This window comes from Chamaea fasciata, unplaced genomic scaffold, assembly GCF_029207755.1.
Source record: "Chamaea fasciata isolate MVZ Bird 193981 ecotype frontalis unplaced genomic scaffold, bChaFas1.0.hap1 SCAF_7, whole genome shotgun sequence".
NCBI lineage: Eukaryota > Metazoa > Chordata > Aves > Passeriformes > Sylviidae > Chamaea > Chamaea fasciata.
The window spans coordinates 49,147,230-49,172,360 of NW_027094092.1; the positions used below are offsets into that span (position 1 = coordinate 49,147,230).

A 25,131-nucleotide genomic window follows, 5' to 3' on the forward strand; every position below is an offset into this window, starting at 1 on the left:
AAATGGCTTCATGATCCCAGTAATTCAATTCTAAAGAGGATGGAACTGCAAGTGAAATGCTATCACGCCTAGTAGTGTTCTTCACTTAGTTCAAACATATGTCTGGTCTTTCTTATGAAAAGTAATATCCTAGAACATTTTGAACAGTTCAGATTCTTGAACATCTCTAGCAGTACCTAGTATTTCAAAAATACATTTCGATTATTCTTAATGTAGCCCGGGTGGCCAAGGAAATCTATGTAAGTACTGTCATGATGAGCATGCTACAGAATGATGGTTCTTTGATTGAAGCTGTTCTAAAACCGGAGCATATGAAGACGGTGGCCGTGAAATCACAACGCCTTTTTAAATGGTTGAAACACCCAGTAAATTAACAAAATAAAATAATTTTCTTTTTATTTTTCTGCCTCAGCCCCTAAATTCCCTGGTTTGCCATGTCTTTCATCCTCTGCACCTCTCTCTCACTTCGCAGCTTGGCATGATCAGGTGCGGATGTGCGGACAGTTGACAATGGAAGGAGGAAGAATCCCTGTTCCGGAGCTGTTTAAGGAAAGGCTGAACACGGCACTTAGTGCCCTGGTCTAGTTCACCTGGTAGTGTTCGGTCACAGGCTGGATTCGATGATCTTTTCTAACCTAACTGATTCTGTGCTATCAGCTTGACAAAGCCTTCCCAAACTTACTACAGCATAAGAAACCAAGGCTTCCTGTAACTCTCAAATTTTTTTCACTGAAAACAGCTTTGAAGCACTAGAAGAGGCTGCTCAGGGCAGTGGTGGATTCACCACTCCTGGAAATGTTCCACAAACGTGCGGATGTGGCACTTGATCACGGTTCAGAGGTGGACATGGGTCTCACAGATCTTCCCCAACCCAATCGACTCCATGACTGGAAAAGACTTCAGATCTTGGCCCACCTCGGGCCGCGGTGCCTGTTGGGAAGTGTAGTTCATGTCGGCCCCTCCTGCTGCCACTTGCTGCGGCCGCGGACTACTCTTCCCAGCAGGCATCGCGACCAGGGCGGGGCGGAGGCAGCCGGCCGCTCTCGGCGGACCAATGGGCGCTGGCGATGCTGGGAGGTGGCGCCGGGGCGGGCGGGCCGCCTGGGGCCGCGGGCAGTGCGGGAATTTCGGACCGGGAGGAAGGAGCGGTGCCGGGCCCGCTCGCGCAGGAGGTACTTGGAGCCAGCGGCTGCCTCTGCGGTGCAATTGTTTGGGGTTTTTTTTTTTAAGAGGCGAGTTTTGGGGTACTGTTTCGCATCCGCTTCGCCGTGCCGAGGGTTTCCGGCCCTTCTGGGGGTTTGCGGGCGGTTTTCCCCGCTTCCCTCGCGGAGGAGGCCGGTGGTTCCGCCGGAGCCGGCCCGAGCCTTGTTCCTTCCCAAGGGCAGGGAAGGCGCCTTGCCTTCCCCGTCCCGGCTCAAGCCGTGACCCGGAGGCGTCCCCTGGGCCGACAAGGGCGGGAGAGAACGGGGCAGGTGGGGCGGCGCTCCCTCACTTTCACCCTTGACGTCTGGGGCCGCTCCCCGCCTTCCCGGGCTGTGGGCTCTAAAGCTGCCTTCGGTGGCAGCGGCCCAACGTGTTTTCCTGTTTTTTTTTTTTTTTTTTTTTTTTTTTTTTTTTTTTGTTTTGTTTTGTTTTGTTTTGTTTTGTTTTGTTTTGGCACTAAGGCTAGGTGGAGGAGGCTGTGTAAAAGCAATGCTCTGTTCCGCTTTAGAGGTTCGTCACCTTCAGGATTGTCTCAGGTGTGGCATCACCTCGGCTGGGAGGCGTTCCTGACTTTTGTTTTAAAGTAATTTTTTTTTTTTTTTTTTTTTTTTTTTTTTAGCACAGGCCTAAAAATCACAAAAATCTGCAATTTTAGGATCAGGAGAGGCCTGGTGTGTAAGAATTCGGCTAAGCTGGATTCTGTCATTCGTTGTTGTTTTTCTTCCTGTTTCTTGCTAATTGACTTCCTTTTTTAAGACTTAAACAGTCTCAGACAGGGTGAACTCTCTTGTTCTCTTTGGCTTTTAATTTGTACTCTTAGAACTAAGGATTTTATTAATTTATAGGGAATTCATGGACCCCTTTTATGGCTAAGTAAAATACAAAAGCTGTTGTGAAGCTTTGTTGTGTCAAAGGGCTTGTGCCTTCGTTTGTGGGAATAAGCTGTCCACTGAATTCTTGGGGGTAATCCCCAGGTGAGGTGGGATTCCTGGTGAACTTCAGAGCTGCTGGTTTTTATACAGTGTGCTAAATTATCAAAAAGCCTTGAAGTTTCTCACTCACGTGTATCAGGCGTTTGCAGTTGGTGGAGAGGTGAGTGATTTGCAGTAACATGATTTGGTGCCTTACAGTGCTCACTGGTTTTTTATTGCAATAACTGAGGCATGATTAAGATTTTTCAGGAGAACCTTAAATAACCTTAAAAGAAACTTTAAAAAGGTAATGTATTCTTGAGAAAGCAGTTTAAAATTAGTAACACATTAATTCCTCTTGTAAATGGCTGTTTCCTACCTCTGCTGCATTCTGAAATATTAAGTCATCTTGGTTGGTTTAGCAAAAATAGAAAAAGGTCATTTCCTTGGTCCACTGTGGTGCTGTTGTGTTACATATATCTCAGTAATTTTGGTCCACTAATGGCATTTATTCATTTTGTCTAAAAAGAATTTTTTTTTTTTTTAATTTCTTGCGAGAGAACCTTAGTGCCTCTTCTTCCATAATAGCCATTAACTGTCTGTATCTTAATCAGGATCTTAGATTGGAGACGTTTTCACAGACAATGATCAACCAGTCACAGAATGTCTTGATTTATACAAGAAAATCTTTGTTCACCATCTACCTCACTCAGTGTAACACGTCAATGACGCATCAGTTGTTTTTTGTGTGGTCCCTCCCATGAAGCAGCTCTACAGTTTTCAGGAGTTTTTAAGTGTCATGTTCTTTCTTCCCCACTGCTTGAGCAAAAATTTAGTTTTGTTTTCTCCTTATTTTTTTTTCAGGCAGATGTGGATTTCTTGCTTTGACTAAAGAACAAGTTTTAATTATATATATAGATTTCAGGTCTTGCTGGAACTACCTGCTCATCTAGGAGCACAGGTCGCCAGCATGCCTTCTCTGGGTTGACAATGAAAATACATCCTGCTAGGATAAACAACTGTAAAAATTACAGTTTCCAGAGAATAAAAGAGGAAGTTCAGGAAGTAACCAGTTTGACTTAACACGCAACAGAAATTCCTTCAAAATAAATTTGTTTTGTATTCATTTCAGAGTTTTGTTGATGATGAATGACAGCAAGAATTGAGAAGTGGCTATTCATATTTATCCTAAGAGTTCAAGTATTCCTTAAGTAGCAGCCATAGCAGACAACATTTGTAAAGATAACACCACTGATATGCCGACAATTTTGCATCAACAGTGCTATCTCAAGTACTGTGTATTCTGTTTCTTCCAAGATGTTTTATTAGGTAGAAGCCTTTGTCATACTAAGAGGCTTCTGGAGAGAGTTTAGACAAATAGACTTCTGTTATTCATACTTCTTAGTAGGAAAATCTTTGTTTTGAGCACATTGTAGCGACATAAAATGCTGCTGTTTACAGTCATGCACCTTGAAAATTGTTCTTGTCAGGCACCTTAGCTAAGTAGGGTCAGGTCTGACACTTGAATGATAGTACAGTACTTGACATCCATGGCACTCTTTCCAAGGACTTTAGCATGATTGCAGGAACTAATGAATTAAACTTCACAATACCTGTGGATAGAAAATATTCCTTTTGTTGATGGGAAGAAGTATTGAGAGGAAAGTTTCAGGGTTTTTTTTTTCTTTTTGGTGGGATGGTGTTGGTGAATATTTAAAGGTGATTTTAGGGAGAATTAGATGGCTTTATTCCAGTTGTGCATTGACAGCTCTATGTCAAGTTTGTTGGTGCATAAGTTTCCTGACAAACCCCTTGTGTTTACTGTATTATGGTTTGAAAAGCATATAGAATGATAGAATTTGCACTAAATTTTAACTGTCTTTTTTTCAATTTTTTATCTTTTTTTTTTCCTAGTTCTATCTTTTCACATAGTAAATTTCTGCTGTGTCCAGGTGTCTTTGGTTTCAGTCAACAAAAGATACTTGAATGGATTTACCCAAATAAATGTGAAAGCATGTGCAGCCATTGCTTCAATATTTCCTTGGGTAACAGCTTTTTTTGCAAGAGAGCGAGCGCTTAGTTTTGTGCATGCTGCCCATTGCAAGCGATCCGTGTTTGGCACCTATGGCCCGCTGATAGTTTGACCAACTTGTAAGTAGGCACAGTGCCATGTGAACAGATGGGTATGAATACAGACAGCCAAGAAACCATGTATGTGTATCTAGTGTATTTGTTAAGGGCAGGGTTCCCAGCTGGGGACGTTCAAACTTATGTCCATTTTGAAATTTTTGCTTTTATGGATAAAGAGAAGTTGTCATTAACAATTTTTTTTTAAAATAAATACCTTCAGGCATACAATTATTGACCATGTTAAACAAAATAAGTGGGGGTGTGGAAGAAGAGGAAGCACCAGCTCTTCTTTGATACTCTCGAGGAGCTATTTTAAGTAAATTTAATTCCTTTTTAAGCAAGGCTGCTATCAAGAGTCTCACTGTGAATGTCAAAGATGTGCAGTGTATCAATAGGTTTGTTTCACAGGCTTGCTGGCCTTATTGAAAGAGAAGCTAAAATTTTTTCTTTTATGGGCAACAATCTGTCCAGCATTCGAGCACCCAAGTGTATCTGTCCAAGTCTTGCCCAAATTACTTGTGATAACTCAGAGATCAAGGGGCTGCAGCCCTTCAAGCCCTCTGCATGGTTCTTATATTGACAATAAGTTGTTTCTTTGCTTGAGGACAAGTATGCTCATTTTAGATAGGTTTTGGTATCCTTTAGATCCTTTAGTGTGTGTGATCTTGTCCCACATCTGAGTCACTGGGCAGTGCTGCTGATTTTTGCACTTTCTTGCCTTATCTGAGTCAGCTTTGGGGCTCCAAACTTCTGGTTTATTTCTTTAGCACTTCTAATAATTTCAGTCTGCCATTTATTTTAATCCATTTCCTGACTTAGATGTCCTGTGAAGCTGCTTAAAGGTCTGCAGTGATCTTTCTGGCCTGCTCTTGTAAGTGAAATCAACACGGAGCTCTGTTCCTTCTGACACTTTGACACCATTGCTTTCTCATTGCTGTGGTCTTATCTGAGCTGACTGGAATTGTCTTTGGTGCTTGAAAGTCTCATTTTTCTCCTGTAGAAAATCTGGAGGAAGGATCTTCCTCCAAGACAGTAAGCTATGTGTCACCTTGAAGATTAAAAAAAAAAAAAAGAAAGACAAAGGGATGTAAAAAGAGTTTCTTGAAGACACTGTGGATAATGATGTGAGTAAAGCTAGTCTTAAAATGTATGTGTAAGATGTGTCTTGATAGTAGGGAAGAATGTTACTGTATTGAAGTGGAAATATGGAAAAGTAATGCAGAATTAAAACATCCTGTTTTGTGGTAATGAGGAAGCTCGTGCAATATAGGTATTGATAAATACCAGTATCTTCCTGTGATGTGAGTATTTCATAGAAGTTTTGTTGAAGTTACTCATTTAGATATAAGTACTATATTCAGCAGGTATTCAGATGTGATTCCATGACATAAAGATACTTCTCAAATTAACAAGGACCCTAAAAAAGAACAGCTTTGGTCTGGAATGATGCACCTTCTTTTCTGTATTTATGCATGTATTGGGTGACTGTGGTGTCTGGAGGCTGCTTGCTGCCGGAGTCCATTACCATCTGACTAGGTTCTTTTAGATGTTCCATGTATAAAGGACTTAATATTTAGTATCAAATTTACTTCTTTGAAGATAGTTGATGCTATGTGATATTTCTGATTTAGGAGAGTGATATTTTATATTTACTGAAAACAATACAATTGTAAGTTACACTTGGCAAAATAGAGCAATTACAATGCACAATTCAGTCATGGTACTGGTGTGATTCTCATTACTGGTCTCTGTAGTATGTTCACTGTCACGATGCTGGTGTCCCCAGCTACTGGGAAGGAATATCTGGAATGCAACCAGCCCAAGCCCATTGGCCTCTTCAAAGTTATTTTGCTACTTATTTAGTTTTTGCATGCTTGTGTTGGACTCAGCCTCCTGTTCACTGCCCCCAAGCTGGCCTGGCTAATTTGGGGAGACATTTACACCTCCATTTGATCCAGTTAGCAATTCTGAGCTCCACTCAGCTATCATTTAGCTGTTTTCCTAAAACAAAGGCCACCCATTGGCACCCTTTGTGTTGAGCTCCTGGGAGTTCCTTTCCATTTTTGCCAGAGCTCCTCGGGCACATCACCATTCTCCATCTCTACTGAGTGTTTTATCCCCTGTTGGGCTTTATTCTGTCTCATTCCACTTAGAGGGGTTTGCTCAATCACAGCTATGTATACTGGACCATTAGTGGACAGAACAACATTTTCAGGCAGCTTGACAATTATTCTTGCCTTTACTAAGTAGAGAAGTGAATTCTCTCTTCAGATGCTGGTTGGGTGACAAACATCATTTGAGGAAGAAAACTTGTAGATACCCAGTCAGAAAAGTATTGTAGAGAGGGAGTGCTTTTGGAACAATTGTTGCAGTTATGCAGTTTTCTGTTTGGGAAATTAGAAGAAATCCTAGAGGAACATTAGAAATGAAAGAGGAAAACTGATGCTAAATAACTGAGTTTGGCTTAGGGTTATTGTACTGAGTTGCTGGACAAATAGGAAAAAGTTATTTTGCTATTCAGAAACTTCCCAAATTGTGTATTAATATTGCTTCTTCCTTCCAGCAAAATAATAAAATCCCACCAGTGAGAATGGTATCTTCTAGAAAATTAATGTGACTTGTTTATATGACATTTATCTTCATAAGGTAGAGGAAAAGATCAGGTTTTTGTAAAAGAATTTATAAAGACCTTTCATGTAAAGAGACCCAGTGTAGTCTTTGCTGTGTCATGGCTACATATTCAGTAATTTCTTCGAGTGCAGCAAAGTCTGACTCTACTAAAACCTCAAAAGATTTACTTGCTCAAAATGAGGCCGTCTGCCAAGAAGGATTTGGAGGTGATGGTGGATGAGAAGCTGTACAGGAGCCATCAAGCACTTCAGAAAATCAATAGTGTCCTGGGCTGCGTCCATAGCAGTGTGGGCAGCAGGGCAAGGCGGGGGATTGTGCCTGCCTGCTCTGCTCTAGTGGGATCCACCTGGAGCACTTCATCCAGCTCTGGGCTTCTCAGCACAGGAAGGACAGGGACCTGTTGGAGCCGCTCCAGAGGAGGAACATAAAAATGATTAGAGGGATTGAGCACTTCTACTATGAGAGGCTGGGAGAATTGGGATTTTTCACCCAGAGAAGAGAAGTCTCCAGGGAGACATTTTTGCAGCCTTTCAGTACTTGCTGGGGGCCTGTAAGAAAGATGGGGACAAACTTTTTAGCAGGGCTTCTTGTGATGGGACAAGGGGTAATGGTTTTCAGCTGAAAAAGGGTATATTTGGAATAGACAGAAGTTAGAAATTTTTACAATGAGTCTGGTGAAAAAGTAGAAGAGGTTGCCCAGGGAGGTGGTGGATGCCTCATACCTGGAAACATTCAAGTTCAGATTGGATGGGGCTCTGAGCAACTTCATCTGATTGAAGATGCCCCTGCTTATTGCAGAAGGACTGGATGACATTGAAAAAGTCCTTTGCAATTCACACCATTCTATGATTCTATGCTGCAGAAAGAGGCATATTCCAGTGGGCTCTTATGTTATTTCTGGAAATATTGCTTATCTGAAACCTGGGGTTATGAGAAGGCAACAGTAATACTTTCACACTTGGGATCTCAAAGTAGGTAGTTATGGATTAGTTTTTGTGGTGACCTACTCAATGTTGCCCTGTAAAAAATACTCAGACTTTCATTTTTTCTTGCTTGCAGTTATATAGGAGAAAAAAATAAAACGGTTTGACTCTTTTTTTTTTTTTTTTTTTTTTTTTTTTTTTTTTTTAATTACACAGAAGAGGAATTCCTCATATTACTGCTGAAGACTTGCAGTTTTTCAATTTGCAAGTTTAACTCTAGGAAAACTAATGAGCTTTATTTCATAAGTTTACTTTTTTCTAAGTTTAGACCTGTGATTGGTTGTGATTGATTGAATGTGGTAGATTCTGAGATTTGTTTTGAGCATGTATTATGCAAGGTCTTGTAATAAGTTTCTCTTCTGAAGATTTTTGCTGTCAAATTTTTTTGTGATGCCTGGAAAAATTAGTTGTTTCTCACTTTTAATTCGTGCCAATGAAGCTGCTTACTACATTTCTTTTCAAGTATCTCTGTAGTAACAAATTATGACTTAATCCATTCTTTTTTGTTTCTAACAGATTTCTATGTAAAATAAATTGGATCAACATGTATGCTATTTTTTTTTTATTATTATTCGTTTCTCTCATTTTCTTTCCGCTATTTTCTCTAGGGAAAATGCCAAATAAGAAAACAGCCGGAAAAAGAGCCCCTGCAAAAAGAAAACTTGCGGAAGTGTTTGGTCTGGGGGAGGTTCTAGCAGATACATCAAGAAAAGAATGGAAATTAGGTGTCCCTATAGGGCAGGGAGGCTTTGGACGCCTGTACCTTGGTAAGTGTAGCTATCTTTGGTAATTCTTTAAAATGGAGAGTAAATGTTTATGCCTATTCAAAACAAAGAAAAGTTGACCCTAAGTTAAATATGTGAAGTGTCTTAATGTGATCTTTTCTACTAGAACCTTAACTTGAGTCATGGTGTTGGAAAAAAATGACAGAAATAGACAAATGGTCATTTTAAGCACTAGTTTTATGAGTATCCAGTGGTAGTTTATTCTTTTTAAAAATCAAAATCTTTATTAAAAATATTTGAATTTTGGTCTGGTTGAAAGACTGGATTTTTCAGGAGTGTCTTTATAATGATGAATTCTGAACTGAAACTCAGTGCATATCATCTGGAGGCAGCTGGTCAGCCAGTACTTGGACTGGTTTTGACTTTGGTATTGCTTTTGTTTTTTCATTCCCTTGTGAACTTTTTTTAATATACATTTTTTTATATACACTTTTTAAAATGTAACCAATGCTAAAACCAAATCAAAATGTTGAACTTTACCTTTAAAGCCTCAGTTGAGGTCTTGTTTTGCAATTTTGTTACAAAGAAAACTTAAAGTGAAATAGGGTTCCATACTTAGTATCTTTTTTACTTGGACAAATGAACAGATGAGAGGTCTTGAGACTTCTCTGCCTCCTTGCCCCTAGTCATTTTTCAAACAATTCTGAAGGGAAGAAAGTTAATGTGATCATTATAATATAGTCTTCCTCATCTTGGAGAAAAGGTTGTGCTGGATTCATACTGAGTTGGAAAACAGGAAAAAAATCTGTCCTGCTTTTAAAATGAACAGACTGCAGCATAAGTGGGTTAAGGAGAAAAACAGGACCAGTGGGTGGCTTTTTGCCAAAGAAGCTTTCAACTTCTTACTCAGCCTCACTCAATGAGCTACTAAATTTACTGGAGTTCCAACTCATTCGAATTCCTGCTTTGTTCAAGCCAAAGCTTGCTCTCTGCTTCCCCATCATTTGCACAAAGCTGTGACCCTGATTCTTCCTCTACTTTGTACTTGCCTCACTTGATGTTCTTCATATCTGTATCTTCTGTCACAAATACCAACAACTTAGTAGCAACAGAAGGTCACTTTTGGAAACATGGCATGGCAACATAGAATTTATTTTTCTTCTTTATGTCTACAAATGTGTATGTTTATGATAGTCCTAGAAAGCAAAAGAAACACTATTGAATAGGCCAAAGTTACTGGATAAAAGGAAAAAGAACACCTTCATTTAGTAAACTGTCTGTACTCCTCAGACAGAAGGGAGAATGCAAGAATGGAATATCTGTATACAGTGGCCTTCACTTACAGTCTGATTCTCTTACCAAAGGCTCAGGCACTGGTCTATGTTCTGTCAGCACCTAGTTACTCTGTTGTATGTTTGTCCATCCTGCATAACAAAAGTGAGTTTATGCTGTGTGACAGTTCCCTCTCCTACTACTACTACTAATAAAAGCTTTCTTTTTAACAGCTGATGTTAATTCTTCAAAGTCGGTTGGCAGTGATGCCCCTTACGTTGCGAAAGTGGTAAGGGAGCATTTGAATCTTTACTTCACAAGTTGAAAATATTTGTTCTAGAATAGAATGTGTAATTTAAAACATCTTCTGAAAATAATGCAATTGCAAAGTGCCGTTTAAAATAAAAGTGTGGGGATACAGAGGGATGCTGCTGAGAATTGGGACTCCTGTGTATGAGGAACATCGTAATGGAACATCAGTGGAGTTGAAAAAGATCCACAAAATGGATCAAATTCTATTTCAATTGGTTCCTAAAACGGCGCAGATATGACCAAACAAATGAAATCTGTCTAGCTTTTGGAGAATTTCTGTGATTCAGCAGTGAGTCTCTGTGAACTGTTGCTCACCACTGGATGTTGATAAACTCCTGACTAGAAACAGCAAAACTAATTCCTGAGGTCTTCACAAAGTTCTTTAAATGTTTTTTTATAAGCCACATACATGTTCTAATTTCTATTGAACTAAAATAACATTGACCTAATTATTAATGATTAGAGAGAAGCAAAAGCATTGTTGATAGCTCATTTTTAGCCCATTGTAGCAAATCAGCAAATTCTTCTTATTACTTGAAATTTTCTTACGGTTTTAGTCTAAAAAAAGAGTTATTTACTTGGATTTGCCATTTCTCTTCCTAAGGTTTAAAGTTTTCTCTAAAATTTTGCCAGAGTATTTTGTGTAGATCAGGTAAGATCTTACAAAGTCTTAGTAAAAAAACAGGGAATATGGGAAGAGTCATAGTAGAGCCAGACCCTTCATTTTCTTGGTGGCACTTCTGTTGCTGCAATAAAAGTAAATACCAGAAAACTGTGCAAGAACTTCATAATGCAAAAGATTAGTTTTTTAGTGCAGTTCAGAATTGCACTTTTTAAACATTTTATTTATTAAACTATATGATGATACTGAAATGCCTTGCTGCAGTAGGCAACCACTTAAGTGCTTTTAACATCTATTCCTGAAACTATAAGGTTAGGTTAAATTAGAGTAAAATACATTTTGGTTAGTATGTGCCTTTAATCTTGGTATTTACATCTGCTGACTAAAGAGAAATTCTAGAATACTGGTTTTGATCCTGTTCAGAACCCCAAGGTACAGTTTGTGATGACCCTCTCTCTGAAATATTGTCCCTTGCTGGAAAAAGCAGTGCTTGCTAAGCAAATGTCAGACTGCCACACTTTCAACATCAACCTGCTGCTGCTGTCTTAGGTGTTTGTGGGCAGGAATTCCAGACAGAGTAGGAGCCCCAGCCTGCAGTTTTATCGTGGCAACCTGTGTTACTGTGTTCAGCCTGTCCTCTTGAGGGTGGGGGTGTCCACTGTGCATCTGTTTTAGAGGCAGATAACAGCAGTGGCTTGCCTGGGAGAGGCAGTGGCTTTAATTACTGGCTCCTGCTGAGTTTGGACTGAGCAGGAAGCAGAGCACCATTTAACTGTCATGGAAGAATCTGGTTTGACTTGCTGGGAGAACCATCAGATATGCATTACTTTATGCTGTGTGTAATTGCTGTCACCCTCTTTTGCTGAGTTTGGAACATGTCCATCTTCTCTCCACTTTGGGCTCTTATTATAAAGAGTTGCCCCAACTTTTGGGTTGCTCCTATGCTAGATTCACTTTGTTGCAGCATTTTGTAAATACCTCCATTGCTAATATCCCGGATGACTACTCACTTTTAATTTGACTTTCATAATTTTGTCTTTATGGCAATAAAGAGTAGCCCCAGTCCTTGTGCTAGCCTCACAAATGACCCATAACATATTATGCCTCTACTGTCTGGTAAAACGCAACTATGGATAAGAGCCCATTTTCTGATGCCTGGGTGGATTCTAGTTTTTCCATCAGCTGAAGCAAAGTGGTTAACAGCTTTGAACAATTATTAGTGTTTAACAAAATATGTGCTTCTATAATAATGTTCTTCAAATTAAGCTATTAAAGCAGGATGGAAATTGGCTGTCTTTGACATATCCTCATAGTATTGATGTCTGAGCAGTCTGAAATGAATCACAGTTTTTATTAAAAAAAGAAATGCTTTTGAACATGTGGACCTTTCAGATGTCATTGTTCAGGAGTGGATGTAGGGTTTAATTACACATCATTACATTGCTGACTGAAAAAGATCAGAATTCTTAAAACACTACTTGAAGTTTGTTGGGTTTTGACATGTACTTTATAATCTTTCATTATGTTATCTTTTGGAATAAGACTTTAATTTCAGTTTTATAAGTCATGTATTTAGAATGACCCTGAGCATAAAGCTGTAGAATTTTGTGTTTGCACTCCTTATGGACGATTATGGCAGATATTGGATGCTGTGTAAGCTTTTTTAGCATCATACATTTATTTATCTGTAGGTAGAATTGATGGTATTGTGGGAAAACACCTTCATAGTCAACATGAAGATCTGGTTTATAGTAAAATCATTTATCCATTCTCTAAGTATGAAAAGATAGCAGATTTTTCTTTCTGACCAGAGAAAGATACACATTTTCAGCACTGAGACATAAATTTTTGTGGAATAATTTATTTATGGATAAATACTGTAAGAATTTTTAACACCCACCTTTTTTTGCCGTGTTTCAGTAGGAAAACAACGTTGTTCAAGTCTATGTAAATTAAATGAAAATTTTAACCCTTCTCCTTTGCATATATAATCTCTGTATTGCTAATTTGTTGTTCATTGTGGATAATTAAACTAACTGTGAAAGTAAATGTGCAGGTACCAAAGTCTGTGTGTGTCGATCAGTTGGTCTGTGTTTGGTTTTGAGTTTTTTTTCTGGTTCCTCCTCACAAGGAGAGGCCAGAGAGCTGTCTTGGCTCCATTGTTTATCAGGGCAGTGCTGCTGGAGATAGTGAGGTGGAGACAGGCAGTGGGTTTGTAATCAAGTGTCCAGGCCTGGGAGTGGTGCCCAGGCTGGAGGTGTCTGCCCCTGGCATGTCCCGTGTCCCAGTCGGGCCTTGGAGCCCGCACAGCATCGCCCGCGGCCAGGGGCGCCCCGAGCTCTGCGTCGCCCCGGGGAGAGGCAGCAGGGAGCCTCCCTGAACTCAGGGCTGCACTCTGGCCTGCAGCAATTTCTGGATCACTACTACATCTGCATTTAAAAGTTAACATTAAACCCGTTTAAGATAGATATGTACCTAATGCCATGTGATTGTATTATTCTTGAGTTTCTTTGCAGTAATTGCATACGTTTTATTACTTTTTAAGTGTAGGATATTCCAAAACAGGTATTGTCAGAGAGGTAGAATGAATTCGGATATATATGAGTAACTAGACAAAAATATATTGCTTAAGCTCATCTTGAAATCAATTACTCAAAATTTACAAGAATTGAGATAATTTTTTTTTCTTTTTTCTTTACCAAGTTCTAGAAATGTAAAATCGAGATACTTCCTCATCTGGTGTTCTTGCAGTATTTCAAATTTTTTAATAGGAATTTCTCTCTTGAACTTTACTTGTAATATGTGATTCCCATAGATTTGCCTGTTGAAAGTGGAACTGAAATGTATTAAATACAAGGTAGACTCTAAAATTGAAATAGGTGTAGTTCTTATAATTTTGAGAAATTTTGAAATCTTCTGTTATTTTTTGTCTTGGACAACTAATGTATGAGGGGAACAAAATGTCTTATATTCAATAAGAATTTTTGTTAAGATTTTTTCATTAAATCATTTCAGGTGTTATTTTAAAATCACTAAAGGCTACTACAGTTGATGCAATCCAGCTCTAATCTGGAGAATCTGAGATAATGTTGTTTAATGTTCTCTGCTAAACTTCTGCCAATAATTGTTAATATTTCTATACATTTCAGTTAATTTTTTATTCTTTAGTCTTCTGCTGTGGGACAGTATTTTTGGTACCCTTAATGTCAAGCCATTTATACTAAAAATAGCTTTTAGTGCTCAATCTCTTTTATAATATGAATATATTCTATTGAGTTTATCAGTATCAGGTAGAGCATTTGAGGGAAAATATGTTTTTAAAGGGTGAATGTTTCAGCTTTTAATAATTATTAGGCATTAACACAGCAATTTTTAATGAATTTTAAATTGTCTTAAAGGAACCCAGCCAGAATGGACCTCTTTTTACTGAGTTAAAGTTCTACATGCGAGCTGCTAAGCCAGATGAAAGTAAGCGGTCTATTAAAATGTTTTAAATGAACTACAAGCATTTATGAAAACAGAGCCTGTAGAAGTAAAGTAAGGTTGAACTTTGAGAATTTCTTTAGGTAATTTTCAAAATTATTTTCAAATTATTGAAATTGAATTCAGATATATAGTAAATTAGAGGGTTTTGGTAAGAAGTGCTTTGTAGTTCTGTTGGTAGTATTCTCTAAGTTTAAACTTGAGTTGCATCTCTGTCCCTACAATGGATATGTGATTAACTATCCTGTATACTTTGCATATGCATTTCCATGAAATAAGCAGCTCACAGGTACACAGAAACTGTGATATGACTACTCCCTTTTTATGTAAGTCTCTACTCATGCAAATTCATGAACTTATCTTTATTTGTATTTTCAGTTCAGAAGTGGACTAAGTCCCATAAACTGAAATATTTAGGTGTGCCAAGATATTGGGGTTCTGGCTTGCATGAAAGAAATGGAAACAGGTGAATATATCTTTTGTTGACATATATTGGAATTTATTTCATCCAAACAACCATTATCTCTTTTAGCCTAAGTTAGTTTATAAGGTGTATTTTCTGCTTATCTTCATGGTTTTCACTTCTGCTACAAATTTTCATGTGCATGGCAAGGGTGTGTTTAGGGACTATATAAACAGATGCATTTTGTCTGTATTCTGTTTGTTACTACTATTTGTGTTTGTTAGTCTTTATAACTGAGACTTGATTTGTTGTGAACATTGCTGTAAAACGATGCTGTTTATATATATGTGGCTTACAAGCTTTTTATATTTTAATTAAAGAAAGTCAATTTCTAATGTAGAAGTCCTGAAATATTATGACTAAAGTTTTCCTTGTTGTGTGCACTGAAAGAGCATTTTCACTCACAAGTATTAAGGAATTAGTGCTCTCTCAAATCTGTTCTATTTTCCCTGGGGACGGGGCTTTTCCTGGTTTCATCTGTTAGGTAGAATAATTGCTGGTCTCATGTTAAATTTGTTTTAAGTTTAGGGAGAGTTTTTACTATTGTTCCATGCCAGGAAAGGTTTTTGTTGCTTGGTGTTTAATGTTAATGCTTATGTAATTGTCCTTATTTCCTAATGGCCATTCTCTGAACATCTGTGCTGTGAGGGAGATTTAGTAGTTCTATGGCAGCTTACAGTAAGTCAGGCTTTGTGTGGCTCACTGCATAGGGCAATCGGTATGGATGTCTTAGTATGTCAGAAATATCAGTGTTCCAGTAGGTTCTCGACTGTAAAACTAATGTAAAAACAGCATTCATTTGGAGAGCAAAAGTAAACGTAAATTTTTTTTATCCTGCGAATAAAAGTGACTTTGCATTCAGCATTTAGTGCATGAATTTCTTTAATATAGCCAGTATGAACTCTTATAGTGCTAGAACCAGTTTGGCTATAGCAATGAGTATCAGAACACCTCTTGCCAAGTGAAAGGTTTTTGTTTTTAACAGTAGGTCAAAAAAAGTTTGCAACAGATTTCAGTAAAGGAATAGTGTAAGTGAACATGTTAAATCACTTAGCGATTTATAAAAACTAAGAAATGTATTTTTGTAAGTTGATGATCCTTAGTTTTGCCAATAGTGAGTTACAATAGGGATGTTTTCCTCTGTGAGTACTTGTTATTTTATTGCATAACTAGAATAAAGAGCAGTTCTTTTTTGATGGATGAAAATTTGAGTGACTGATGTAAAAAAGGTAAGAATTCATGTGCAGTGTTAAAAAAATGCTGTATTTCAAGTATTTCCCATAGTTTCTTTTGAGAGGGATGTATTCAATCACTAGTTAGTACAGTTAACATGCAGATTAAATACTTTCCCTAAGTACGATTCAGTAACTTTGCTGGTTTTTTGGCTTTTTTATTTTTTTTTTGTCCTTGAATTTAGCTATCGATTTATGATAATGGACCGATTTGGCAGAGATCTTCAGAAGATGTATGAAGAGAATGCAAAGCAATTTTCCCATAAAACTGTGCTACAATTAGGCCTGAGAATAGTAAGTTTGAAAAAATGCATTTTATTTTCTCAATCTGTCTTCCCTGTGTAAATGTCTCAGTTCAGTCCCACTTTTGTGCCGAGTCCAGGTCCTCTGGTGGGCAGACCTGGGTACTGCATTTACATGACTTCTGTTTTGTTAGCTTGATATTCTGGAGTATGTCCATGAGCATGAATATGTGCATGGAGACATCAAGGCCGCAAACCTCCTTCTGAGTTACAAGAACCCTAATCAGGTATTTATAATGCATTTTACTCCTCATGTTTGAAACCTTCTATTTGACAACAATGAAAGTGCTTTGAACCTGTGAAATCTAGCAGAAGCTCATTTTTAAAAATGTATATGGTAACATTATTTCTGCTTGACATTTATATCTAGTTAATGTTCTACAATTTTTTAATGCATTTTGCAGGACAGTTATCAATTGACTGTTTGGTCTAAATAGTATTCTAGAGAAATTCTTGGGATTAAAAAAAATTTGACTCAGAAATAGGTATTTGCAGGTGGAAGCCTAAAATTATATAGCACACTGGTAAATTATATTTGCCTGTCTGCATTGTTACCTCTTTGCTTTGTTCAAGAAGTCCATCAGATAAGTGTTCTGTTACTTGGAAAAATTGGTCTTTAAACTGTTGATTGTTCCACTTGATTTACAGAAGTCTTTCATTTTTCTGCATTTTTAACTCTCTTTACTATTCAAACAATGCATATTAGGGTTTCGAATTATGTATTTGTTCTTGCCCAAATGTTTTAGCTTGTGAAATAGGTAAAATAATTAGTAATTTCAGTTCTCTTAAAGTAACTGTGTTGTTAGTGAGAAGTAGTAGTATGTAGTATTGTTCAAATGGGTGAACTGACTTTAAGGAGGGTAGTACAGTGATTGTATTTATAACTCTATTGACATTACTTTTTGTTTTGCTTGTTACTTGGGATTTTTGGGTTTTTTTTCTTAATCTAATTTTACTGATAATAACTATTGTACTGTACTTGCCTTCTGTAGCAGCAGGAAATGATTTCCAGATCAGACTGCTTTATGGAAAACAATAAAATCTAACTGACATTGTTTTCAAATCATATGTGTTAAGATTAATAAAAGTACTGAGAATCATTCAGAGTTGAACAACCCACCGTTCTTAATACTTTCAAAGAAGTTATGAGAAGGGTTGGGAGTTGCATTTATTATTTGTGTATGTTTTGTATTTATAGTTCTTTAACCTTGGAATGCTTTGTGGAATTACTAGGTGTACTTGGTGGATTACGGACTTGCCTATCGATACTGTCCTGAAGGAGTTCACAAAGTATATAAAGAAGATCCTAAAAGGTGCCATGATGGAACTATTGAATATACCAGTATTGATGCACACAAGGGTGTGGGTAAGGATGTAAAATTCAGCAACAGGCATTTGTATATCCTTTTTTATAAGTAAGACTTAATAAAACTCAGTGCAGCAAATAAACAAACCAGGTTTCTGATTCTAAAAAAATTCTTTTTCTTTATGTGCTATGCTGGCACTTTTCTTCTATTTACTAACTTTTACTAATTGTATTTTTAATGCAACTTTCTTAAGTGCTCCTTAAATTATAAAGATAAGAAGTTCAATGTGTCACTTTTTATTAACCAAGTAGAAATCGAATAGTGCTTGGGAGATCTTCATAGAACAATAGGTCCTGGTTTTAGGAGAAAAATAGTTACTGTTATCAATGTGAAAATATTTTTTATTTTAACTCAAACTTCAGTTGATTAATTATGCCTACACTCGCTGGACATCAAAAAGCAAGAAGTGAGAGAAGGTTGAATATGTAAAGGACAGGTTTATGTCTGATTAATCATTGAGGATTTATAGTGAATATCAACTTCATTTTCCTAATTCTTAAATTTTGCTTTATTAGCATTAGAGTGCTTTCTGCAAAAATAGCAGTTGTTGAAAATGATTATTTACTTGAGGATTATTAAAGCTGAATGTAACCAAAGACAACTTGATCTGCCAGTTTATACTTCTAGTGTAGTTTGTGGTCGTTGTACATGTGAATTGTTTTCCTGCTTTTTTGTGGTTGCTTATTCTTGATGGGGTTGTGAAGGCTTAGGGATCTGATCTCATACTGTCCTTTGTTCAGTTTTAAGGCCACATAAAATAATTCTGCATGTAGAATATTTTTTGGGGAAGGTGGGGTTTCAGCACTTTTATCTTTTTTTAGATGAAGGGAAGTAAAAACTATTTTGAACAGAAAGTCAATCACTTCACTAACTTGTTCTATTTTTTCCACAACCTGAGTACTTAAAAACCTTCCCAAATTGGGATAACTGCAGCATGTCATGTCTTTGAATAGGAGAGATTGATAAAGGACTTGAAAATGAAGTGATCCTTCCAGATGTAGGAACAATATTTTTTTTCCTTTTTAGCTTTCATGCTAAAATAAAGACTTAAGTAACAGATACAGTAGTGTTATATTGTTAGCATTGTCTTAACATATTTGTAAATTTTTGCTGTTGTTAAACTGTGTGTGCTTCATTAGCTAATGCTTTGGTTGGTTTTTTTAATGTATGCATATATATGTAGCACCATCGAGACGTGGTGATCTGGAGATCTTGGGTTACTGCATGATTCATTGGCTTAGTGGCCATCTACCATGGGAAGATAATTTGAAAGATCCAAATTTTGTCAGAGACTCAAAAATCAGGTGAGAAGCTATTTGTTTTCATTCTCTTTTGGAAATGAAAATATCTTTCTGTAGAAATGCTTTGTACTTTCAGTATGTTCCCTTTTGGTGAGTCGCCATTGTTTTGTATACCCCCCATTTTCCTTTCATGTCTCATGTATCCTTGACTTGTAATTAAACTTCACTCGTACTGTTCTGCTGGCTTCTTTTGTGTATGTGAGATGTTTACTTTTCCACCACAGTATTGGCACTTTAGGATTGCCATGGTGAATCCAAAAGCACTCTTAGCAGGATGCAGCTAACCATCAGTTATGATTTACAGGAAGAGAGAAGTGTGGAGTGTGAGTCCCTCTAACACCATGCTCTGATGCATGTGGCAGAAATGAAGGCTAAAGGGGGATCATAAATGTCTTTGAGCATCATTCCAGCTAGAGCACTACTGTTATGGGATTTTAAAATTATTTTTAATTTTGTCCCTTGGCCTCAATGTCAACCTGCCTTCATCTTCCCCTCAGCCCAGATCAACCTTCTCTTGTCACATATTTAATGTGGAGAGAGCTGTCCCAGCGCAGCAGTTTCTGTCTCATTAACAAGTATTTGTTATTTGGCTTCCTTAGCACTGGTATGTGAGAGTTGAAAATGGACCAGTTCTTTTCTTCAGTCTTTCACTCGCTTTTAAGAATCAAAAATTGTTTCAGATGGCCCATCTGGCATTCATCAGGTTCTCAAATGTGCTGCACACCTACAAATGGCTGTACTAAGTCATATCAAAGGTTTATGCAGTAGTGTTTCTTTTATCTGAGAGTGGCCCAAACTGGGTGCTGAAGTAGTTTATCAGAACTGGGCAAGATTAAAAATTCAAAAGAAACAGTAATTTTGACTAATTTTGTTTTTCAGATGTAGAGATAACATTTCCATTTTGATGGACAAATGCTTTCCTGGGAAAAATAAACCAGGTAAGAGGAGCTGTTTTAAAATACTTGTTTACTGAACTTTTTACCTATTTTAATTCTTCTTTCAATCAGGAACAACAAAGTGGCATGAATTATATTGCTGCTTAAGAGAAGTGTAGACTCGTTATGTTGGCTGCAGTTACATACACTACAGACAGTCTTGCTTCTGGTTAAGCACAGTATTATATTTCAAACATGAGATGTGTAAATTGATTTTTCTCAACTGGATTTTAGATATGGAAATTTAAGAAGTAATGCAAACTTGAAGTATAGGTTGTTCCTCTTTGGCAGAGGTGATTGCTGATTACATTATAATTTTTTTTAACTAACTCTATTAGAAATACACTTCTTTGAGATCTTAATATTTACTTATTTTCAGCTATTCCTCGTGATCAGAAGAGTTTTCTCATTCAAGTGTGACTTGTTTGTTTTTTCAGTGGTTTAATGTTTCATGTATTATTTAATATATGTTTCAGTCTTGAACTGATGAAATTCTGAGATTACATTGAATTTCCTTTTCCATATTTTTAAATGTAGACTTAAGACATACCATGTAAATAAGCATTCATTGGTGAAGATTGGCCTATTAGGTTTTTTTACAACTGACTGTTTTCTTCATTGCAATAAATACGTAAAAAACAGTGATGCTGTCATCACTGGGTAATGAACCTTGGTATAATTTTTTTCTAAAATGTGTAGTAGTAAAGACATAATTATTATTACGAGTTTATAAATAACCATTTCAGAAATAGCATAAGTAGTGCATGCATAATTTCTGTCTCTTTTGTAGTAAAACTGAACGATTAAAATGTTTTCAAATAGAAATTAATTGGAGGTGCCATTTCTTTAGATGAAATAGCTAAGTATATGGAAAAGGTGAAGCTACTCAGCTATGAGGAGAAACCTGTTTATCAGCATTTCCGAGAAGTGCTTCTGCAAGGTCTGAAGGCCATTGGACAGAAAGATGATGACGTGCTTGACTTTGGCTTGGCAGAGAATGGAGACTCTCGGAGAAATCCTGTGCAAAAGGTTTTACTCTAAAAATTCATGTAATCTCCTATTGCGTTTTGTTGAGCTAAGTAAGAGTTAGTGGTATTGGAAGTAGGTGTCATAACTTAATCCAGTAGCAAATAATTAAGTAGTGAAATGTTGAAGTCCTAGTTGCACACATTATTTCTCTAATTCAACTTAACTAGTTGTTAATAAAACTTAATATAGAATGATGTTCAGAGAGGTACTTTCATAGTAGATAGTATCTTGGATAACAAAATTTCTATACCTATATATAATGACGTTTGAACAGATGAATATTTGGTTAATTTACTTATTTCTTTAAATTGATAAAACTCCAGATGGATCAAAGTATGTGTAAGATTAGTCTAGTTTTTGTTTTGTATAAGTTTTCTTTCGATGATTAGTTCAAAGCTTAGTTTTAAGTATATACCTTTATGCCAAGTGTTTGATTCTGGAGTTCACATGTTGATTTCACTGTGATCTAATATGTTATTTTTGAGTCTTAACTGTATTGGTAGGCTAGGGTTATTTTCTTCCTTGTATTTATGAAGCCTTAAACTCTGGACTTGAATTCCAATTTGAATACGGCATTAAGGACTTTTTAAGCTTTAGGGAAAGTGAAAACTTATACCCGTTAAAAAGTAGTTACATAATGGGACAGTAATTATCATCTTCTACTTCAAAGGGCATTTATTACTTCTTTATTTACATTTGTTAGTAGCAGGTGGGCAGTTTATTGGTTCCTTTAGCATGAACTGGGGAACTGAGAATTATAATACAGTAGAGTAGTAGAAGTACATTGCCTGCTTACTGATGTGATCTGTATGTTAAAGATGGAGAAAGAGCAGGAAAAAACCCAAAACTGTAGGATTCTAGTCTTCTGAAGATATATATTCAGCTTTTCTTAGATCTTTTTGTCCAGTAAATAGTATTTTGGCTGAAATCATGCAGCTGTGGTCTCGGTAATAATATTTTCTGCTGAACTGAGTGTCTCCCGAAAAGGAGAGTTTGATAGCATAAGTTCTGTTCCCCCTGTGGTTTGATATGGCTTGAGACCTATATTTTGGAGGAAAACTAATTTGTCTGCAATGGTTAGCTGGTTTCTTTGCTGAGTAAGTTGGCCTGCTGCAGAGCCAACATCTGTGACCTTTAATGTCCTTGTCCAGCAGAGATGTCTGGTGCACATTTTCAATGATATAAAATACTGTTCTTTTAACCTGTATCAGTCAAGACCATTTCCAACGGTTGGGATAATCCTTTTCCATAGGTCCTTACCTCCTGACATCAAATAGAAGTAAGCCTTTTCATTGGGTTTCTTCTTTTTAATATATTTGAGAGCCATATGCATGGTCAGCTTACTCAGTTGTCACAAATATGAAGCACTTTGATAAAACAGGGAGTGCTACTGGCCCACTTGAGTAAGTGTTTTCAGCTGTCTGCTTCATATTTCAAATGGACTTGATGCTACTTCATGCCAGATACTGCTAAAGTGTCTGGACAGAATAAGATTGATGGACATCATAGCCTTCTTACTTTTGACCAAACACCAGGACAGATGACTCTTTCTTCTACATTGAGTTTTGTTGGTCTTGTAGCAGCTGCAGTATAGGCTAGGGTAGAAGATGACCTAGGGTTTTAGAGATAAGCTCCAAATTACAAATTTCATTAAAAACTACTCTCCATAAAGATAATTTGTCATTAATCAGTAGGATTTTGCCTCTGAAAGCCAGGATCTTCTATCACATGCTGAATTTTGTTTGGCATGCTTAATGCCTAATTTGAAAAAGGAAAAAAGCAGTCTGGCATCCATCCTTGAGAGGGCTGCGACCTCTAACACAAGATATCTATGACATTTTGGCTCTACTGATCTTTTAATCACAACAGCGCTTAACACACCTATTCGTCATTTCTTTTGGAGCAATCTACCGTAATATTTTCTTAAAATAGTGTTATTTGATGTTCTGAAGTTACACTGTTTCATAGCTGGGAGATATTTCTAGCTTTTCGGTAAATACGTTCTTAGTATGTAGGATTCTCCTGTGCTGTCAGCTATTTGAGCCATGGTGGGCATTGTATGTTACATATAAGCATGATTGTTCTGGAGTCTCAGTCATTCTCCAATACTGGTATCTTGGTAAAAGTCACAGATGTCTGCTATATTAAAAGTTAGCATTTTATTTTCTATCATGACTCAAGTTTCCCCAGATGTATAAGTAATTGAAGCATAGTACACAGCTGTCCTCAAGGTTTTTCCTTTTTTCTTTTTTTTTTTCTCTATAGTAGACATGCTAGTTTGTGAGTGTGATATTCTCTAGCAGTTCTAGACAAATAAGAAGCTAGCAGTACCATGTACTGAAGGAAATATTTCAAGCTCTTGACTAAATTATTTAGAGCAAGGACCACATTTAACTGTTGTTCAGTGCTGAAGAGTGCTTGGAAATATTGTGAGTAAAGTAGCCTGGAAAAATACAGATCTTAGTGATTTGTAGTTCCTTCTAATGTTCAGGTTCAGATGTGCAGATGTTGCTTTTGTCAGATGAATGCTGCCTGATTTCTACTGCTATGTAATTCACCTGCATCAAGATTAAGAAACCACTTTTTATTAAATAAGCTTGGAAACAAGATAAATGTATTTTGCTTTTGTGTAATATGTGTATCCATTATGTATATGTATATATATATATATATATATGAATATCTGTTTTTCTGATGAGCATATAAAATGTTTCCTGGTACAATTGGGAGGAGTGCATTATCTCTCATATAAAAGCAGTACAGTGCTGAAATAGTCCTCCTTAATTTTGGTCAGAATGAACAAAAGTGTCTGTGTTTATTCCTGCCTAATGCATCACAAATCTGCTGACATGCTAACCTTGGAGTCTTGGCTGGCAGTAATCAGGCCTGTGCACCGGCAGGAAAGATGTACCTAATGCACTCCATCAGTGCAGTTTGCATATGGAAGTTCTCACAGGGGAGCTGCCCTGTGCCAGCTGAGGGTTACCTGCCCACTGCAGTTATTGTATGTAATTATCGAACCAATCTGTTCAGCCCAGCAGGGTTTAGATGGTAATCATGAAGCAACACTTTGGAAAGATGTAATGCACTCTCCCCTTCTCCCGTGAGCTGTGTGAAGTTGTAGCCACTTTTAAAGTGGTATTAGTAAAGCTCTAGTCTCACACTATTAAAAAATAAATAAATACAAAGAAAGAGAAAAGGTAAACCTCCTCCAGTGTTCAGTGTTTTTCCTGTATGCCTGATGCAGGTCAGTTCATCTTTTGCAACAATTGTGGCGTTAAACCAATAATTTTTCATAACTACTTCAGGAATACTTTGTCATAGTAAGTTTAATTGTAATGCACAGACAGTAAGAATTCCATTAGAGGTTTTAAGGTAATGTACCTTGAATAGAGTTCAGATTTTCCAAATACCTCTCTTTGGAACAGAACCTATGGTTGCTATTTCAAAAAAAAATTAAAAAGCACTATCAGTGAGTATTAGCTTCTTTTAAGCTGTGCAAAGAAAGCCTTAAGAAGCAAGGATCCAGGTAAACTTGAATTTAATGTGGTGTAATTTTTTCAGAAAAACCCAATTAATATGGACTTGGGATAAAATGTTTTTATGTGTTCTTTAAGTTTTTCAGATTGCTCCTTTTGTAACGTTTATTCAGAGTAAGTTAAAAATTCTCCCAGGTTATGATCACAATACCTCATGATTTCCTACATCAAAATTTAAACTACTAAAGTGATCTGCAGGTTAGGGAACTGTTGTTTTAAATTGTGTATGGCTTAGTAGGAGTATTGTGTTAATACAGAAATAAATCTTCTCCATGACTGGAGACATAATAGATAATATAAAATAAGGGAATGCCTCATGAAGATATTGTCTACTTTACGGTCTTTCCTGCTCTTGAATTCAATTGCTATTTTTTGGTTTTTTTTTTTTTTTGTTTTGTTTTGTTTTGTTTTGTTTTTTTTTCCCCCCCCCCCCCTCCCCCAGAAAAGAAGAAAGGCAGCAGCTGCAGCCAGTGAGAGCACTGAGGCGGAAATGGAAGATACAGGAAGTCCAAAAAAAAAGAAAGCTGCTACTTCTAGTAAGTCAAAAGATTGTTCTGACAGTCACATGTACTGATGTGGCAGGATACCTTGGCTAGAGTCCAGAGCCCCACACAGCCACTCGCTCCCCTCCTCAGTGGGACACAAAGAAAAAATAGGATGAAAAAACCTATGAATTAAAGCAAAGATGAGG

The 25,131-nt window shown here is 37.1% G+C and overlaps 1 protein-coding gene across 5 annotated transcripts in view; it reads left to right on the plus strand.

The window, feature by feature from the left end:
* The first annotated feature begins 1,052 nt into the window (after window positions 1–1,052).
* Window positions 1,053–25,131, plus strand: part of VRK1 (VRK serine/threonine kinase 1) — a 35,696-nt gene continuing 11,617 nt past the window's right edge. The window contains exons 1-13 of one of the 5 annotated variants that reach the window (XM_066188765.1): window positions 1,618–1,739; window positions 2,178–2,295; window positions 8,467–8,625; window positions 10,089–10,144; window positions 14,188–14,257; window positions 14,651–14,738; window positions 16,153–16,261; window positions 16,404–16,496; window positions 17,503–17,635; window positions 18,820–18,940; window positions 19,817–19,875; window positions 20,723–20,901; window positions 24,883–24,976. In XM_066188765.1, coding sequence (XP_066044862.1) covers window positions 8,472–8,625; window positions 10,089–10,144; window positions 14,188–14,257; window positions 14,651–14,738; window positions 16,153–16,261; window positions 16,404–16,496; window positions 17,503–17,635; window positions 18,820–18,940; window positions 19,817–19,875; window positions 20,723–20,901; window positions 24,883–24,976 — 1,156 coding nt within the window. In that variant the 5' untranslated portion in view covers window positions 1,618–1,739; window positions 2,178–2,295; window positions 8,467–8,471. Of the gene's footprint in view, window positions 1,201–1,617; window positions 1,740–2,177; window positions 2,296–4,995; window positions 5,369–8,466; window positions 8,626–10,088; window positions 10,145–14,187; window positions 14,258–14,650; window positions 14,739–16,152; window positions 16,262–16,403; window positions 16,497–17,502; window positions 17,636–18,819; window positions 18,941–19,816; window positions 19,876–20,722; window positions 20,902–24,882; window positions 24,977–25,131 lie in introns of those variants that run through there. The other 4 variants (XM_066188767.1, XM_066188763.1, XM_066188766.1 and 1 more) reach the window with 4 other exon arrangements.